At 43.6% G+C, this 20,767-nt stretch overlaps 1 protein-coding gene across 3 annotated transcripts in view; it reads left to right on the plus strand.

Annotated features, from left to right (window-relative positions):
- The window catches only part of LOC139577053 (3',5'-cyclic-AMP phosphodiesterase 4D-like), a 257,186-nt gene that overhangs the window by 84,012 nt on the left and 152,407 nt on the right, over nucleotides 1-20,767 (plus strand). The window contains exon 1 of one of the 3 annotated variants that reach the window (XM_071403798.1): nucleotides 821-1,924. The exons of 1 other annotated variant lie outside the window; for it this stretch is intronic. In XM_071403798.1, the coding sequence (XP_071259899.1) occupies nucleotides 1,665-1,924 (260 nt within the window). In that variant the 5' untranslated portion in view covers nucleotides 821-1,664. Of the gene's footprint in view, nucleotides 1-820; nucleotides 1,925-20,767 lie in introns of those variants that run through there. One more of the 3 variants, XM_071403793.1, reaches the window with a different exon arrangement.

The following is a 20,767-nucleotide window of genomic DNA, read 5'->3' on the forward strand; positions in this document are numbered from 1 at the left end:
ACCTATATAATAGGCAATGTCAGAGGAAAGCCCATAAAATTGTCAGAGACTCCAGTCACCCAAGTCATAGACTGTTTTCTCTGCTACCGCATGGCAAGAGGTACCGGAGCACCAAGTCTAGGACCAAAAGGCTCCTTAACAGCTTTTACCCCCAAGCCACAAGACTGCTGAACAATTAATCAAATGGCCACCGGACTATTTACATTGACCCCCTCCATTTATTTTGTATACTGCTGCTACTTGCTGTTTATTATCTGTGCATAGTCACTTCACCCCTACCTACATGTACATATTACCTCTAACCTGTACCCCCACACACTGACTCGGTACCGGTACCCCCTGTAAATAGCCTCGTTATTGTTATGTTCGTACTGCACTGTTGGTTAAGGGCTTGTAAGTAAGCATTTCACGGTAAGGTCTACACTTGTATTCGGCGCATGTGACAAATTAAGTTTTATTTTATTTGCAGTGGATTTAACAGGTGACATAGCTTTCACTCATGTGCGTACATCCATACATATGTATACTGTGTACACAGTCTTCCCTACATGCTGTCAGACAAACGTCGTAACACAGACACTTGCTCTTTCTGTCTTCTTTGTCTCTGTCTTTCTCTCACTCAATCACACACTCTCCTTTCTCCTCCCTGATCATATTTTACACACACACTATACACATGCAACCTCTACTCGTTCTGATTATGTTCCTACTCTTGGTCTCACACACCCTCCCCCTGCGTCGGAGCAGAATTTCCTAGGCTGCCAATGCGGAGCGTAGGGAGAGATGAGGGGAAAGGAGAGCTGTAACAGTGGTAGTGCTGTACTGGGCTCTGACGTGCCGCGCTGCTCCACTCCGCGCTGCTCCACTCTGCTCTGCTGGATTATTAGCACACAGACAGCCTGCAGACATCAGTCTACACCAGGCTCTGCAAGGCACCGGAGGGAGGCAGAGTAGGGCTGGATTGGGCTGTTGCACTCAACTGGACTGGCTTACCTGGCTGGACTGCACTGGACTAGGTCTGCACCATACTGGACTGGGTTACTGCACTGGACTAGGTCTACACCATACTGGACTGGGCTGTACCCAACTGTTCTACAGGGCTTTGTCGTATCGAGCTGGACCAGACTGGGCTGCATTGGACAAGGCTGCATCTGGCTTACAGGGCCGTACCGTACCCGGGCTGGCTAAAGCTGGGAAAGACAACTGGAAAAGAAGGAACCCCCCCTTCACTCTCCTCCCCCCATCCCTCCTTCTTTCTCTCTGTCACGCCTTCTTAGCAGCACCTCTCAGTGCTCTCCAGCAGAAGAACAGAACCGACCTGAACGCACCCATCCGTCAGCCGGAGGAAGAGAGAGACACAAAGAAAAAAAGTGAGGATTCTTTTCTTTTTTTCCTTTTCTTTTTGGAGGAAATACATATTTTTTTGTTCAGTAAAAAAAACTAAAAGTGGACTAGGGGAACGATTTTGGATTGGAGATTTGCCTGGTTGTTTAGCTTTAGACATTTTAGCTGTGGACGGTCACTAGCTGTTCCAGACTGTTACTGACCGTTTTCTACGGTCTCCAGTGCTTGTGGACTGTGGCACACGGTCGTCCAGGTTGACTGACGGTCGTATACTGCATTCGGCTGTTTCTGGTGGTGGTGGTGGTGTACCCGGGGCGGGTATGGCCCAGCAGGCTGGCGTTGGGGTGGGGGTTGACACCCTGGCAGTGCCCCCCATGGCTAAACATATCGGTCTGAACGAGGACCTGGTGAAAATCCTGAGAGAGAATCTGCTTCAGCCAGAGAGGACCCGGGGCCACCGCCGTTCACCGTCCTCCATCTCCCCCCGCCTCTCCCCCCGGAACTCTCCACGCCTGCTCCGCCGCATGATGATCAACAACAGCAACCACAAAAAAAGGAGGTTCACCGTCGCACACACATGGTGAGGGAATGGAGGCACTGCAGAAGGGCTAGCAGATCTGCTGTTATGCTTATGGACTTGAAAGGGTGTGTTTGTTTGTCTGTGTGTGTTTCACAATGTACCCAACCTTCAAGGGTGAAAACACTGTATGTATGTGTGCATATGTGTGCGTGTGTGTGCGTGTGTGTGCGTGTGTGTGCGTGTGTGTGCGTGTGTGTGCGTGTGTGTGCGTGTGTGTGCGTGTGTGTGTGTGTGTGTGTGTGTGTGTGTGTGTGTGTGTGTGTGTGTGTGTGTGTGTGTGTGTGTGTGTCTTATGCTAATGCCCAACTTTAAAGGGCTTGTGTGTAGGAAACTTAGTTTGTTTTGGAGACTAGATAAGCTGTTTGAGTATTAAGTTATCTTCCTTGTTGGTTCTTTGTTTTAAATGTGCATGGCCTGACACACTGTGCGTGTGTGTGCGCGTGTGTATGTTTGTGTGTGTATGTTGTCAGCAGTTACAAACAGAACGGTCAGCTGATGATTAAGGTGAGTTTTCCCACACAGCTGTTTAGTAGTAAACCAATTCTCACCTTGTCAACATAATTGCCGTTACAAGTCATAACATCCATGTCACTGTGTGTGTGTGTGTGTGTGTGTGTGTGTGTGTGTGTGTGTGTGTGTGTGTGTGTGTGTGTGTGTGTGTGTGTGTGTGTGTGTGTGTGTGTGTGTGTGTGTGTGTGTGTGTGTGTGTGTGTGTGTGTGTGTGTGCGAGCGAGCGAGCGAGAGAGAGAGAGATTGTGAATTGGGGGAATACATTAAAAGGAGTGAATAAAAATGTGTTTCGTTATTAAAGAACCTGCTATGTATTCTATCCTGGTTGACAGATCGCTTTATGTTTTAGCCAACTCCCCTGTCATGCCATAGCCTACATGTTATAAACAATGCTATTCACCTTCATGTTTTTGATACGTCTCCTCTTCCATCCCCTAGTGGGTGTGGAGCTGCAGTTGCTGAATAAATTAGTCTCCTATCTATCCCTGTCTGCCTCCCACGCCTTTTACCATCCCATCATCCCTCCCTCCTCTCTCTTCCCTCATTCCGCTTCTCCCACCCCATTCTCCCCCTCATCCATGGAACCTCTCCAAGCCATCTTTTATGTGATTAAAATCCCATATATTCCACATTTCACCATCCTTTTCCATGTTCATCCTATCTTTTTCTTCACCATATCCCCCGCCTCTTCTTTCCCCTTCTCTCCTCTTCCTTTTCCCTCCCGACCCTTTTTTCCCCCTCTCTTCTCCCGTTCCTCCCCATCTCTGCACTCCCCTCTCCTCCTTCTCCCATCCCTTGTTTTCTGGATGTGAAGAAACTAATTAAGAGATGAGTGGGATTTGGGAGCTCTAGCCAGACTTTGCTATTGCGTTCCCTCAGCTTTTCCCCATCTTGAGAGAGAGTTAATTAATCCTGCCTTCATCCATTTGGTTACCTGTCATATTTTAAAGGCCTCACCCAAAATGACACCCCCCCCAGTGTTCTCCCAAACCCAAACTACAATGCTGATTTTAGAGTCCATGTTTTTTTGTCAATGGCAAAAGTGTTTGCTCTAAATTAATAGTCTGCAATCAGCCAGTCTGCAATAATATAATGCTGTCATTAAATGTGATGAACATCAATGTCCTCTGAATTACTCCAAGGCTTCTGCTAATTATATGAAACATTGGCATAACAAACATATGTGTTGATGATCATTAATGTCCTCTGCATGAACTTAATCAATACAGTAGTGATTTTGTTAATTATGCAACGTTTGATGTTAGAGTCACAGGCAATAGATAATACTCAAAGATCATTCTGGTCCATAGGCCTACTCAGGCTGCTGAGATCATGGGGACAAGGAAACCAGTGATGTTCCATGAGAAAGAAACCATTCAATAGATATTGAGTTGGAGATGGTACTCATCAATGGTTCTGATCCATATAGTATAGGTGCAGTTGAAACTGAGAGGATTCTGGTCTGTTCTCCCAGATTGAGTTGATACTGAGATGATTCTGGTCTGTTCTCCCAGATTGAGTTGATACTTAGAGGATTCTGGTCTGTTTTCCCAGATTGAGTTGATACTTAGAGGATTCTGGTCTGTTCTCCCAGATTGAGTTGATACTTAGAGGATTCTGGTCTGTTCTCCCAGATTGAGTTGATACTTAGAGGATTCTGGTCTGTTCTCCCAGATTGAGTTGATACTTAGAGGATTCTGGTCTGTTCTCCCAGATTGAGTTGATACTGAGATGATTCTGGTCTGTTCTCCCAGATTGAGTTGATACTTAGAGGATTCTGGTCTGTTTTCCCAGATTGAGTTGATACTTAGAGGATTCTGGTCTGTTCTCCCAGATTGAGTTGATACTGAGATGATTCTGGTCTGTTCTCCCAGATTGAGTTGATACTGAGATGATTCTGGTCTGTTCTCCCAGATTGAGTTGATACTTAGAGGATTCTGGCACGATTCGTGTCTGATTGAGATTAAGAGCGTCTGCTAAATGACTTAAATGTAAATGATTGAGATGATTCCTGTCTGTACTCTCATATTGAGATGATTCCTGTCTGTACTCTCATATTGAGATGATTCCTGTCTGTTATCTCATATTGAGATGATTCCTGTCTGTACTCTCAGATTGAGATGATTCCTGTCTGTTATCTCATATTGAGATGATTCCTGTCTGTACTCTCAGATTGAGATGATTCCTGTCTGTACTCTCATATTGAGATGATTCCTGTCTGTACTCTCAGATTGAGATGATTCCTGTCTGTACTCTCAGATTGAGATGATTCCTGTCTGTACTCTCAGATTGAGATGATTCCTGTCTGTTATCTCATATTGAGATGATTCCTGTCTGTACTCTCAGATTGAGATGATTCCTGTCTGTTATCTCATATTGAGATGATTCCTGTCTGTACTCTCATATTGAGATGATTCCTGTCTGTACTCTCATATTGAGATGATTCCTGTCTGTACTCTCAGATTGAGATGATTCCTGTCTGTACTCTCAGATTGAGATGATTCCTGTCTGTACTCTCAGATTGAGATGATTCCTGTCTGTACTCTCATATTGAGATGATTCCTGTCTGTACTCTCATATTGAGATGATTCCTGTCTGTACTCTCAGATTGAGATGATTCCTGTCTGTACTCTCATATTGAGATGATTCCTGTCTGTACTCTCAGATTGAGATGATTCCTGTCTGTTATCTCATATTGAGATGATTCCTGTCTGTACTCTCATATTGAGATGATTCCTGTCTGTACTCTCAGATTGAGATGATTCCTGTCTGTACTCTCAGATTGAGATGATTCCTGTCTGTTATCTCATATTGAGATGATTCCTGTCTGTACTCTCAGATTGAGATGATTCCTGTCTGTTATCTCATATTGAGATGATTCCTGTCTGTACTCTCATATTGAGATGATTCCTGTCTGTTATCTCATATTGAGATGATTCCTGTCTGTACTCTCAGATTGAGATGATTCCTGTCTGTTATCTCATATTGAGATGATTCCTGTCTGTACTCTCAGATTGAGATGATTCCTGTCTGTACTCTCATATTGAGATGATTCCTGTCTGTTATCTCATATTGAGATGATTCCTGTCTGTACTCTCAGATTGAGATGATTCCTGTCTGTACTCTCAGATTGAGATGATTCCTGTCTGTTATCTCATATTGAGATGATTCCTGTCTGTACTCTCAGATTGAGATGATTCCTGTCTGTACTCTCAGATTGAGATGATTCCTGTCTGTACTCTCAGATTGAGATGATTCCTGTCTGCTGTGATGTGACAAGAACCCTCTCCAGCCACAAGACAAACAATCTCATCTCCTCAAAGATGAATGGCTTTGATTCAAAATGGCCTTGAAGTGTGTGGTGTGTGTGTGTATTCATGTCCGTACATTTGTATTCATGCGTAAAAATGTGTGTGTGTGCTTGGACATGTGTGTGTTCGTGTGTGTGTGTGTAGTAGAATGTCGTGTGTGTGTCTGCTTGGGCATGTGTGCGATTGTGTGTGTATACAGTAGAATGTCGTGTGTGTGTCTGCTTGGGCATGTGTGCGATTGTGTGTGTTTACAGTAGAATGTCGTGTGTGTGTCTGCTTGGGCATGTGTGCGATTGTGTGTGTTTACAGTAGAATGTCGTGTGTGTGTGTCTGCTTGGGCATGTGTGCGATTGTGTGTGTATACAGTAGAATGTCGTGTGTGTGTCTGCTTGGGCATGTGTGCGATTGTGTGTGTATACAGTAGAATGTCGTGTATGTGTCTGCTTGGGCATGTGTGCGATTGTGTGTGTTTACAGTAGAATGTCGTGTGTGTGTCTGCTTGGGCATGTGTGCGATTGTGTGTGTATACAGTAGAATGTCGTGTGTGTGTCTGCTTGGGCATGTGTGCGATTGTGTGTGTATACAGTAGAATGTCAGGTTGAGAGGAGTGTGAGTAAGGTGCCGCCAGCAGTAATTGCTCACAAGTCACGACTCAGGATTCTGACTGATATGGAGAGAGTCAGAGAGAGAGAGTGAGAAAGAGAGAGTGAGGGAGAAGAGGGAGGGAGAGAGAGAGTGAGGGAGAGGAGTGAGAGAGAGGAGGGAGAGAGTGAGAGAGAAGAGGGAGAGAGTGTTATTGTTGCGTAGCATGGAGTTGTGTCATGGTGTGTGAGAAATAACAGAATAATAATACTAATACTTCTCTTTCCTGGGCCTTAGTGACAGAGATGTATTGCTCTTACTAAAAGGGATGGAAATAATTGCCATGATGAAAAGTGATTGGATTTTTTTTACTCTCATTTCAAAGCCACATTGTTACTGTGCTGCGGTTACATTTGGAATTTTAATATGCTATTTGACTTTACTCAATAGACTGAAAATATAAAAGGTACAGTGAAAAGAAAGAAGGGATTTCGACGATTGACATAAAATGTGTATTCGGATATTATTCAGACCCCTTTACTTTCCCCACATTTTGTTATGTTACAGCCTTATTCTAACATTGATTAAATCATTTTTTCCCTCATCAATCTACTCACAATACACCACAATGAATTGTTTCTAATTTATACAAATGGAAAAACTGAAATATCACATTTACATAAGTATTCAGACCCTTTACTCAGTACTTTGTTGAAGTACCTATGGCAGCGATTACAGCCTTGAGTTTTCTTGGGTTTGACGCTACAAGCTTTGCACATCTGTATTTGGGGAGTTTCTCCCATTCTTCTCTGTATATCCTCTCAAGCCCTGTCAGGTTGGATGGGGAGCGTTGCTGCGCAGCTATTTTCAGGGCTCTCCAGAGATGTTCGATCAGGTTCAAGTCTGGGCTCTGGCTGGGCCACTCAAGGACATTCAGAGACTTGTCTCAAAGCCACTCCTGTGTGCTTAGGGTCGTTGTCCTGTTGGAAGGTAAACCTTCGCCCCAGTCTGAGGTCCTGAGCACTTTTCATCAAGGATCTCTCTGTACTTTGCTCAATTCATATTTTCCTTGATCCTGACTAGTCTCCCAGTCCTTGCCGCTGAAAAACATCCCCCCAGCATGATGCTGTCACCACCATGCTTCATGGTAGGCCTTGGTCACCTCCCTGACCAATCAAATCAAATCAAAGTTTATTTGTCACGTGCGCTGAATACAGTGAAATGGTTACTTACAGTCTCTAACCAATGGTGCGGAGAAAAGGTATGTGCGTGTGTGTGTGTGTGTGTGTAGGTAAGTAAAGAAATAAAACAACAGTAAAAAGACAGTTGAAAAAAGAGTTGCAAGGCTATATACAGACACCTGTTCGTCAGGCTTATTGAGGTAGTATGTACATGTAGGTATCGTTAAAGTGACTATGCATATATGATGAACAGAGAGTAGCAGAAGCGTAAAAAGAGGGGTTGGCGGGTGGTGGGACACAATGCAGATAGCCTGGTTAGCCAATGTGCGGGAGCCCTTCTCCCCCGATTGCTCAGTTTGGCTGGGCGGACATCTCTAGGAAGAGTCTTGGTGGTTCCAAACTACTTCCATTTTTAAGAATGATGGAAGCCACTGTGTTCTTGGGGACCTTCAATGCTGTAGAAATGTTTTGGTACCCTTCCCCAGATATGTGCCTCGACACAATTCTGTCTCGGAGCTCTACGGACAATTCCTTTGACCTCATGGCTTGGTTTTTGCTCTGACATGCACTGTCAACTGTGGAACCTTATAAAGACAGGTGTGTGCCTTTCAAATCATGTAGATTGATAAGGGGGGGGGGGGGGGAATTATCCATAGAATATGGCTGTAACGTAACAAAATGCGGTCTGAATACTTTCTGAATGCCCTGTAGGTAGTAAGGTTAAATGTGTGTACCCCATAAGTAGAGTTGCAAAATTCCAGTAACTTTCCCACATTCTTAGAAAAAAAGGTGCTATCTAGAAAAAAGGGTTCTTCGGCTGACCCCATAGGAGAACCCTTTGAAGAACAATTTTTGGTTCCAGGTAGAACCCTTTTGATTCCAGGTAGAACCCTTTTGAGTTCCATGTAGAACCCTTTACACAGAAGGTTCTACATGGAACCCAAAAGAGTTCTACCTGGAACCAAAATTTAACAACCGAAATGACCCCTTTGGAACCCTTTTTTCTAAGAGTGCAGAATTTCCAGTTTTTCCAGAAATCCTGTTTGGAGGGCAAAACCAGTGATAAACTGTACTAGAGTGATAGAAAGGCAAAGCCCAGGCCCTGTGAGTGACTCTTATCATCAGTAATACTGAGGACTGAAGTCCATTTACTCTCAATCAGCCTCTCATGGTTTTATAGCTCCAGAGAAGAGCAGGGAAGTTGGGCAGCATTAAATCTGATGACTTACACCACCGTAGGCTCCACTACACACTTCATTAACACTAGCTATCTCTCTCTCTCTCTCTCTCTCTCTCTCTGTCTCTCTCTCTAGCTCTCTCTCTCTGCTGATATAAAGCTCCTATGGGTGGAAGATGGAAGAGATTATGAATATACACAGCATAGTATTCATAGTGGTTGTGAAGATGATTGACGTTCAAGTTAGTTTGACCGTATATTGATGGAAAATGTATTGTATATTGTCTAAATTCTCTATTTGTTTTGGTACTGTATAGATTGGAGTAATACTACAGTGCTCTTTGTGCCATAATTTTGTCACTACTCTTTGAATCTGCACTGTTCTTCAAGTAAATGTGTTTTTGTAAAATGTTCTGTGGAAATTGTTAAAAGTAATCCTTGTGCATAGATTTGTATGGTTTGTTTAACTTTGCAATCATTGTTTTTTGTTTGGCATACATTTTAAAGTGAAGAATCTGAGTCATAGTATTCTATTTCTTTGGAATTGCCCATTGAAAGCATATTCCAATCTTTACCTGCATAGAGGGTGTTTGTATATTTCTGGCATACTGTAGGTTAGTAGCACCAAACTCAGCTCGATTTTCTTATATTAGGTCCTGTGAGCTTTTGTCTCTTTTCAGTTAAGCTGAGTGGTGAATAAGCCTTCGACTGTATCAGTTCTAGTGTTCAAAAGACTCCTATTTGGTGAAATGGTAAATGGAGACCCATTTGAGGCTATATTTGAGCTACATGACCTTTAGAGAGACACAAACACTCTCTTGGTGTGCCATTTACTGAGGATATAATGAGTGAGTCAGTGGTTTAGGAGATGGATTTTCTGTCACAGGGTCATTGGTTGGCCATTATGTTTCTTAAAGTAAATAGTAAATAGCAAAACACAAAATGCATAGAAATGTAACCATCTCGCCCCAGGTTGTTGCTGTAAATGAGAGTAATAGCAGTCAACCTATCTGGTTACCATAATAGCTAATAAGGAGACAAAGGAATGTCACAAGAGACAGTTGAGTATAACAAGGGGTGAAAGTACAGTATGTGTGCACTTGCACAAGTATTTTGTATGGGCCGAATAGTAAAGACATAATTTACTGTAACTGTAAAAATGTGTTGCCTTTTCATGTGGCATGAACACAACCAGATATAGATTTTTTCATCTGATTGTCAAACAAATCACTTCCAGCATCTATAAACAGTGCACTGTCCACTCGCCATTTGATGAACCAGTCATCAAGGCAAAGCTGTCATCAAGGCAAAGGGTGGCTACTTTGAAGAATCTCAAATATAAAATATATTTTGGTTTGTTTAACACTTTTTTGGTTACTACATGATTCCATATGTGTTATTTCATAGTTTTGATGTCTTCACTATTATTCTACAATGTAGAAAATAGTAAAATAAAGAAAAACCCTTGAATGAGTAGGTGTGTCTAAACTTTTGACTGGTACTGCCCCACCATCCCTTAATGACAGGTTGCCACTGATTCAGATTCAGTTTTCGAAATTCAGATTCAAAACCAGAGACAACATCCTGGTACTTTGCCAGCCAGGAAAGGTAGAGGACATTCAGTGATTGTCATTGAGCAAACTTGTAGCCAATTGATTGATGTATCAGTTACTGTCCGCGCTCATCTCGGTCCCGGCCAGTCATCTCTGCCATTTTGGAGCGTATACCATCAATTTTCAAGTATATTCACTACTTTCTCATGCAGCAAACAGGCTCCTACAGTTTTCTTGCCATCTTTGTTTTACTGTGATGGGCTCATACTTTACCGATACACCATACCGGCACTATTTCTTTTGCCGGTGCTCTGTTCCGGACCATACTGGCTTACTTTCACCCCTGAGTATAACCACATACTGTATGTTGAGGACATATAAGATGGCTTGATAACTTGTTCCTGTAATGTTCTCTCTACACTCTTAGAAAAAGGTGATGTTATGGCTATGTTCTTCGGCTGTCGCCATAGGAGAACCCTTTGAAGAACCGTTTTTGCTTCCATTTAGAACTCTTTTGGGTTCCATGTAGACCCCTTTCCACAGAGGGTTCTACATGGAACCGTAAATGGTTCTACCTGGAAGCAAAGAGAGTTTTATCTGGAACCAAAAAGGGTTCTCCTGTGGGGACAGCCGAATAACCCTTTTGGAATCCTTTTTTCTAAGAGTGTATGCAATGGAGGGAAAGAAGAGTCAATTAGAGTGATTGAAATACATCTGTTGAATGGCAATAATTTCTCACTTCCATTCTCCAAAGACACAATGGCTGCCATGGTTTCATCCATATGAGGTGGTGTGTGTGTGAGAGAGAGAGAGAGAGATCAAGAAAGAGTGATATGGCTGTCAGCGGCATGGGGAGGTTGGCTATGCTGTTACTCCTCTATTCTGAACTGAGACCTGCTTCTCAGAATGACTGGAGGAGGTTAATTGCTGATGAGTGCTGCCTTGACAGCCTTATGACATCCATTTATGAATTCTGACACGGCGGATGCGGTCTTCCTGGGGCATACATCTTTACATCTACATTATACATTTAAAGAAACGTTATTAATATAATTGTAATTTTGGGGTGGCGGCATATAGTGAAAACACTGCACAGACACACACACACACACACACACATACACACATAATCCTCTGCTTCTGCCTAGGCTGAATCACAGAGCTCGCCTAGAGTGGTCCTCTTGCCTTGGGGAGTAGGGTAGTGGGGACATTGATGATGAGTGGGGACTACAGCAGTTACTAACCCTATCGAGTGGAGGTCAGGTGTTGTACTCAGAGCTGATAAGAGACTGGAGAAGTAGCAGGAGACCAGACTGGTAGAACTTACAGGAGCAGTAACAGGAACAGTAACATGTGAACTAACAGTAACAGGAGCAGTAACAGGTGTAGTACAAGTGACATGAACAGTAACAGGAGCAGTAACAGCAGTAGTAAAAGTAACATTTACATTTACATTTAAGTCATTTAGCAGACGCTCTTATCCAGAGCGACTTACAAATTGGATGAATAGTAACAGGAGTAGTATCAGTAACAGTAACAGGAGCAATAACAGTAACCGGAGCAGTAACAAGCAGGCATGATAACTAACAGTAACAGGAGCAGTACCAGGAGAAGTAACAGGAGTAGTAACAGTTACAGGAGTAGTAACAACAGGAGATTGGAAAAACTAGAGACGTAGCAGGAGACCAGACAGGTAGAAGTTACAGGTGCAGTAGCAGGAGCAGTAACAGGAATAGTAACAGGAGACGTAACAGGAGCAGTAACAATAGTAGTAAAAGTAACATGAATAGTAACAGGAGCAGTAACAGTAAGAGGAGCAATAACAGTAACCGGAGCAGTAACAGGAGAGCAGGATAACTAACAGTAACAGGAGTAGTAAAAGTAACATGAATAGTAACAGGAGCAGTAACAGTAAGAGGAGCAATAACAGTAACCGGAGCAGTAACAGGAGAGCAGGATAACTAACAGTAACAGGAGTAGTAACATGAGTAGTATCAGGAGCAGTAACAGGAACAGGAGCAGTAAGAAGAGTAGTAACAGTAACATGAGTAGTAACAGGAGCAGTAACAGTAACAGTATTAGGAGTAATAACAGGAGCAGTAACAGTAACAGTATTTGGAGTAATAACAGGAGCAGTAACAGTAACAGGAGTAGTAACCGTACAGGAGCAGTAACCGTAACAGGAGCAGTAACATTAACAGGAGCAGTAACATTAACAGGAGCAGTAACCGTAACAGGAGCAGTAACATTAACAGGAGCAGTAACATTAACAGGAGCAGTAACCGTACAGGAGCAGTAACCGTAACAGGAGCAGTAACATTAACAGGAGCAGTAACATTAACAGGAGCAGTAACCGTACAGGAGCAGTAACCGTAACAGGACCAGTAACATTAACAAGAGCAGTAAAATTAACAGGAGTAGTAACAGTAACAGGAGCAGTAACATTAACAGGAGCAGTAACATTAACAGGAGCAGTAACCGTAACAGGAGCAGTAACATTAACAGGAGCAGTAACCGTACAGGAGCAGTAACCGTAACAGGACCAGTAACATTAACAAGAGCAGTAAAATTAACAGGAGTAGTAACAGTAACAGGAGCAGTAGAAGTAGCAGGAGATTGGAGAAACTAGAGAGGTAGCAGGAGACCAGTAAGTTACATGAGCAGTAGCAGGAGCAGTAACAGTAACAGTAACAGAAACAGTAACATGAGAACTAACAATAACAGGAGCAGTAAGAGTAGTAGTAACATGAATAGTAAGAGGAGCAGTATCAGTAACAGGAGCCATAACAGTAACAGGAGTAGTAAGAGGAGCAGTAACATGAGTAGTAACAGGAGCAGTAACAGTAATAGGAGCAGTTACTGTAACAGGAGTTGTACCTGTAACAGGAGTAGTAACTGTAGCAGGAGCAGTAACAGTAACAGTAGCAGTAAAAGGAGTAGTAACAGTAACAGGAGTCGTAACAGGAGTAATTCAAGTAACATGACTAATAACAGTAACAGCATCAGGAGTAATAACATGTGCAGTAACAGTAACAGGAGCAGTAACTGTAACAGGAGTAGTAACAGTAACAGGAGCAATAACAGGAGAGGTATCAGGAGGAGTAACAGTAACAGGAGCAGTAACAGTAACATTAACAGGAGCTGTAACAGGAGCAGTAGCAGGAGTAGTATCAGTATCTGGAGTAATAACAGGTGTAGTAAAAGGAGCAGTAACAGTAGCATGAGTCGTAACAGGAGTAGTTAAAGTAACATGACTAATAACAGTAACAGTATCAGGAGTCGTAACAGGTGCAGTAACAGGAGCAGTAACCGTAACAGGAGCATTTACGGTAACAGGAGCAGTAACAGTAACATTAGCAGTAGTAATAACTGATGCAGTAACAGTAACATTATCAGGAGTAATAACTGATGCAGTAACAGTATAATTAATAGGAGTAGTAATAGTAACAAGAGCAGTAACAGGAGAGGTATCACGAGTAGTAACAGTAACAGGAGCAGTAACAGTAACAGGAGCAATAACAGGAACAATAGTAGTAACAGTAACATGAGCAGTAACAGTAATAGGAGTAGCAGCAGTAACAGGAGCAGTACTAGTAACAGTATTAGGAATAATAGCAGGAGCAGTAACAGGAGCAATAACAGGAACATGAGCAGTAAAAATAATAGTAATAGTAGCAGGAGCAGTAACAGGAGCAGTAACATTAACAGGAGCAGTAACATTAACAGGAGCAGTAACCGTAACAGGAACAGTAACATTAACAGGAGCAATAACATTAACAGGAGCAGTAAAATGAACAGGAGTAGTAACAGTAACAGGAGCAGTAGAAGTAGCAGGAGATTGGAGAAACTAGAGAGGTAACAGGAGCAGGAGGTATATGTTACAGGAGCAGTAACAGTAACATTAACAGAAGCAGTAACAGTAACATTAACAGGAGCAGTTACAGTAACATGAGTAGTAACAGGAGCAGTAACAGGGGTAGTAACAGGAGCAGTAACATGAGTAGTAACAGGAGCAGTAACATGAGTAGTAGCAGTAACAGGAGCAGTAACAGGTGTAATAACATGAGCAGTAACATGAGTAGTACGATTAACAGGTGCAGTAACAGGAGTAGTATCAGTAACAGGTGTAGTACCATTAACAGGAGCAGTAACAGTAACAGGTGCATTAACAGTAACAGGAGCAGTAACAGAAGTAGTAACAGTAACAGGAGTAGTAACAATAACATGATTGGTAGCATGAGTAGTAACATGAGTAGTAACAGGAGTCGTAACAGGAACAGCAACAGACCCTGTACAATAGAGCTGATGATGGAGTTCAGGCTTCCTGTGTAGAGATGTCTACATGCTGGAGGTGGTGTGGGGGTGTGGTGGAGGGAGGAAAGTGCTGCAGTCTCCATCCTAGCCAATGCTTCACCATGGATTGTAACATAATGGAGTACCAACTGTTTGCTAAAACCTGCACTTGAAAGTTGTGTCTGGTACTGTGTAGAGAGTGTGTGGGCTAGTGCTGGTGTAGCAGCGTCCTATTTTAAAGTTTCAAAACTAAACACTGATTAAAATAATAATGAGTGTATTTATATAACTGTTGAGTGAGTTCACTAAGGGGTTATGCTACAGTATGAGTGTGCTGTTAGGCACTCTATCTAGCTGTAGCGTCCTGTTGGAAAGTTTTGGAGTGTGTCGGCCGGCAGTAGCGAGGGGGATAAAGCGAGAGGGATGGAGTCAGGGAGAGTCAGCATGTAGGAGGACAGGGCCTGAGGCACAGCGGCTCTAACCTAAGCAGGGCGAGACTCTCCACTCATCCACTTCTGTTTACACCACCCCTCTCTATTCACTCCTCTCTCTAATCCCTCTGTCTTTCTACCATAAAAACACAGAGAGAATAACAACTTCCCCAAAGTAAAGGTGTGCCTAGCCATCCCTGTTGTGTACACGGTGCATTGGAAGAGTTAGTGGGCGGACTCAGCTATGCTAGTGGTAAACATGCAGGGTGGCATCTCCTGGGGCCATATTCAATCAAAACCTGTGTCTCGCTGTAAGACTAGAAAAATGTGTTTTAGCCAATATGTTTGAGTTATTGTATTGAAGTTAAGTTTCATGTCTGTTTCACATGAGAAACATTAAGGGCATACATACTCAGTGGTAAATCTAAATGGAAACCGGTCCTCAAAGTTAATTTATATTGATATTGATGCCATTATGCAGATTCTCTGCACAAGACAAGTGTTCTCATTCTTTCTCATAGGTTTAGATAGAAGGTGACCTGTAGATGGCCTTGGAAAACAGCTGTCAGCCAATGAGATAACAGAGAGGATTCTCATGACTTTCCATGGCTGCTGCTGGAACAGTCAGTCTGCAGCTTTATGCCTTTGAGAAATGAGATTTTGTGATTAGCATATATATGAGTGCCTTGGTTACACCGCTTAGGCACTTCTGCAGCAAACAGAGTTTTCATTTGCAGTGATTTGTGTTGGATAGTCTGCCGGTAGAGTAGAGATGAGTAAGACCTCTCTTATAACCTATAATACACACACACGCACAGACTCACACACACATGCACACACATACACACACATATACCTAGTGTATGTGAGATGAGAGAGGAGACCTCTCTTGTGACTCAGTCTTGACTGTGCGTTCTGAACCAGGAGCTGTAGTAAGGAAGCAGGACACAGGGTATAGGGCTGGGAAGAAGAGGATGAATTAGAGGATGAATTAGAGGATGAATTAGAGGATGAATTAGAGGATGAATTAGAGGATGAATTAGAGGATGAGAGATTACATAATGTTGGGGTGTTAGCTTAGTGCTGCAGATATACTCAGTAGTATTCCACTTAGTCGGATTATAATTCAAATGGGGTTTGTTCAGGATTTTCAGGATATTCAACACCATGGAGGTGATTTCCCATAACAGGAGCTGTAGGCAACATTAAATGCTATTTTTTGCCATGCAAATTATTCCCTTCCTTTTATTTTTATGTGTTATTTATTTTGACCCCTTTTTCTCCCCAATTTCGTGGTATCCAATTGGTAGTTACAGTCTTATCTCATCACTGCAACTACTGTACGGACTCTGGAGAGGCGAAGGTCGAGAGCCGTGCATCCTCAAACACAACCCAACCAAGCTGCACTGCTTCTTGACACAATGCCCACTTAACCCGGAAGCCAGCCGCACCAAAGTGTCGGAAGAAACACCGTACACCTGGCGACGCTGGGCCAATTGTGCAATTATTCCCTTCCTACATTATAGATTACTTATATATATTTTTCACATTCATGTACAGCTAGCTATAAAGGTGAGTGGGAAAGTATGTGTCTGCTAGCTTCAGTCCAGCTGAGAGCTGATCGTGTGTCTGTATAGCTGTACACAATAACTTCCTTGCTCTTGACGTTTATGAAAAGCCTCTATTGTAATGTTTCCGGGGCCACATCTTTGAGCCTCGCCAGACATCCATGAATCTCATGTGCTTCCTCCACTGTCTCCTGACCCTCTCCATTTCTGCCATATCCCCATCAGGAGCCACTCACTCTACCAGAAAAACACCCTGTAATGTCCTCCAACGTCTAACCTGATAACTTTGATACTGACCACAATGGAGCATCTCTTCTGTCTGTTTATTGTCCTACCTGCCTGTGTCCTGTATGTCCTTGGAATGTGGCTGATGGGTCACATTTACTATGTACTTTGGGGGAAAACATGTTTTACATAATTTATGTGTAATCCTACATAGCCTAAGAAACGCGTTTCTTTCACACATATTTACATCTACTCAGTACCTTTGGTGGTGGATGAGATGAGTTTCCCTGCTATGTGTCCAGTCAGTAGGAGTTAGGAGAAGGTATATGGAGGGGAGTGGTGACAGTGAGACTGTAATGAGCTGAGGGCAGAACAGAGGAGAGGACCCAGCTGTTTCACCATTCCTTCAAAGGCCCTTTGATGCCTGTTTAAGCTGGAGCCATATTAGGAGAGATGTGCTTGTGCCTCTGACAGTCTCCAGCTCCTTTGTCGCTCTTTTTCCGTGTCTCTCTCCCTCTCTGCCTTTCCCTTTCCTCTCCTCATGTTTCTATGTCTCCCTCTCTTTCTCTGCCTATACCACTCTCTCTCTTTCTCTCTCGCTCTCTCTGCCTCCCTATCTCACTCTATTTCTCTATCTCTCTGTCTCTCTTTCATTCTGTCTCCCTCCATCCATGTCCATCCATCCTTTGTTGGCGGTGCCCATGTGAGAGCAGGTTATTTTAATTAGAGATCATTAAGGCCGGGCCTCATTGTTAAATGAGAGCTCCAGTGATAGTGCTAGGTGTCCTCTGATAGGTCGTGTTATGTATAGCATCAGCTCATTAAGACAGCGGAGACTGGAGAAAGAGGCCTGAAGGAAGATCGCTTTAAATAGAAATGAATCTCTATTATTGAATTGGGGCCCAAGGCCCACCTATGTGCCTAGTTTTTTCCTCCATTGTGGCTGTATAGGAGGCTGCAGGCCTTGCGTCACCTGACATGTCTCATTGTCATTGACGGTTATGTAAAAAATAGAGCTGAGGGATCCTTTAGGGATGAAATGAGTAAAATGACTAATGGCTGGAAATAGCTTTTAATAGAGCCTACAGAGCTCTTGTTCCCTAAAAGACCCTGAATGATTCTCATCTTCAGTCTTTTTTACAACCTGGGATGAAATCCATTAGTGATGCCTGACTGCGATTAATCCATTAGTCATGTCTGGACATAGTTACATCAAGGGCTCTTCTTATCATCAAAAGTAAAGCCTTACCTAATAATTCTTAGGCTTACCTCATAAGGAATCAGTAAGGTACATACAGTTTCCAACCAGAAGCCATAGAGCGGGACACTAATCCAGACGTTTATAAGAAATCCCGTTACGCCCTCAGATAAATCATCAAACAGGTAAATCGTCAATACAGGACCAAGATCGAATCCTACTACACTGGCTCTGACGCTCGTCGAATGTGGCTGGGCTTGCAAACTATTACGAATTACAAAGGGGAAGCCAGCCACGAGCTGTCCAGTGACGCAAGCCTACCAAACGAGCTAAGTACCTTCTATTCTCACTTCGAGGCAAGCAACACTGAACCATGCATGATAGTACCAGCTGTTCTGGATGACTATGTGATCAAGCTTTTCTTAACCGATGTGAGTAAAACCTTTAAACAGGTTAACATTCACAATGCGGCAGGGCCAGATAAATTACCAGTATGCGTACTCCGAGCATGCGCTGACCAGCTGGCAAGTGTCTTCACTGACATTTTCAACCTCTCTCTACCCAGTCTGTAATACAAACATGTTTCAAGCAGACCAGCATAGTCCCTGTGCCCACGAACTCTCAGGTAAACTGTCTAAATGACTATCTCCCTGTAGCATTCACATCTGTAGACCCACTCCAATTCGCAACAGATCCACAGATGATGCAATCTCTATTGCACTCCACACTGCCCTTTCCCACCTGGACGAAAGGAACACCTACATGAGAATGCTGTTCATTGACTACAGCTCAACGTTCAATACTATAGTGCCCTCCAAGCTGATCACTAAGCTAAGGACCCTGGTATTAAACACCTCCCCCTGGAACTGGATACTGGACTTCCTGACGGGCCCCCCCAGGTGGTGAGGGTAGGCAACAACACATCCACCACGCTGACCCTCAGCATGGGGGCCTCTCAGGGGTGCGTGCTTACTAGTCTCCTGTATTCCATGTTCACCCACGACTGCGTTGCCGCGCACGACTCCAACACCATCATTTAAGTTTTGCCGATATCATAGCGGTAGTAGGCCTGATCACCGACGATGATGAGGCAGCCTACTGGGAGGAGGTCAGAGACCTGGCAGTGTGGTACCAGGACAACAACCTCTCCCTCAACATCAGCAAGACGAAGGAGCTGATTGTGGACTACAGGAAATGGGGGGCCAAGCACGCCCCCGTTCACAACGGCGGGGCTGTAGTGGAGCGGGTCGAGAGCTTCAAGTTTCTCAGTGTCCACATCACTAAGGACCTATCATGGTCCAAACACACCAACACGGTCGTGAAGAGGGCACAACAACGCCTCTTCCCCCTCAGAAGGTTTAAAAGATTTGGCATGGGCCCTCAGATCCTCAAAAAGTTATACAGCTGCACCATCAAGAGCATCTTGACTGGCTGCATCACCGCTTGGTATGGCAACTTCTTGGTATCACCGACAATGATGAGACAGCCTATAGGGAGGAGGTCAGAGACCTGGCCATGTAGTGCCAGGATAACAGCCTCTCCCTCCACGTGAACAAGACAAAGGAGATGATTGTGGACTACAGAAAAAGGAGGACCGAGCATGCCCCCATTCTCATCGACGGGGCTGTAGTGGAGCAGGTTGAGAGCTTCAAGTTCCTTGGTGTCCTCAACACCAACAAACTATCATGGTCCAAACACACCAAGACATTTGTGAAGAGGGCACGACAAAGTCTATTCCCCCTCAGGAGACTGAAAATATATGACTTGCGTCGTCAGATCCTCAAAAAGTTCTACAGCTGCACCATTGAGAGCATTCTGACTGGTTGCATTACTGCCTGGTATGGCAACTGCTCGGCCTCCAACCGCAAGGCACTACAGAGGGTAGGGCGTAAGGCCCGGTACATCACTGGGGCCAATCTTCCAGCCATCCAGGACCTCTATTCTAGGCGGTGTCAAATGGTACCGGAGCGCCAAGTCTAGGTCCAAAAAGCTTCTTAACAGCATCTACCCCCAAGCCATAAGACTCCTGAACAGCTAATCAAATGGCTACCAGACTATTTCCATTGCCCCCCCCTCCTCACTATTTTATGCTGCTCCTACTCTCTGTTTATTATCTATGCATAGTCACTTTAACTCTACCTATATGTGTGTACCCAATTACCTCGACTAAAACCGGTGCCCCCGCACATTGACTCTGTACCGGTACCCCATGTATATAGCCTCACTACTGTTATTTTACTGCTGCTCTTTAATTATTTGTAACTTTTATTTATTTTTTATATATTTTTTTACTTAACACTTATTATTATTTTAACTGCATTGTTGGTTAAGGGCTTGTAAGTAAGCATTTCACTGTACGGTTGTAATGTCGTTCGTCTGAGGAAAAAGGAGTAGACCAAAGCGCAGCGTGGTACGTGTTCATGATGTTTTAATATAGCCTGAACACTGAAACAACAAAAACAAAAGTGGAACAAAACGCAACAGTTTTGTCAGGCACTCACACAACAGAAAACAACTACCCACAACACACAGGTGGAAAAAGGCTACCTAAGTATGGTTCTCAATCAGAGACAACGACAGCTGCCTCTGATTGAGAACCACACCCGGCAAAACACACAGAAAAGAAAACATAGAACACCAGACATAGAATGCCCACCCCAACTCACGCCCTGACCAAACCAAAATAGAGACATAAAAAGGATCTCTAAGGTCAGGGCGTGACAACGGTCTACACCTGTTTTATTCGGTGCATGTGACAAATAAAATTGGATTTACATCTACTCAGTACCTTTGGTGGTGGATGAGATTAGTTTC

This window comes from Salvelinus alpinus, chromosome 5, assembly GCF_045679555.1.
Source record: "Salvelinus alpinus chromosome 5, SLU_Salpinus.1, whole genome shotgun sequence".
Lineage (NCBI taxonomy): Eukaryota > Metazoa > Chordata > Actinopteri > Salmoniformes > Salmonidae > Salvelinus > Salvelinus alpinus.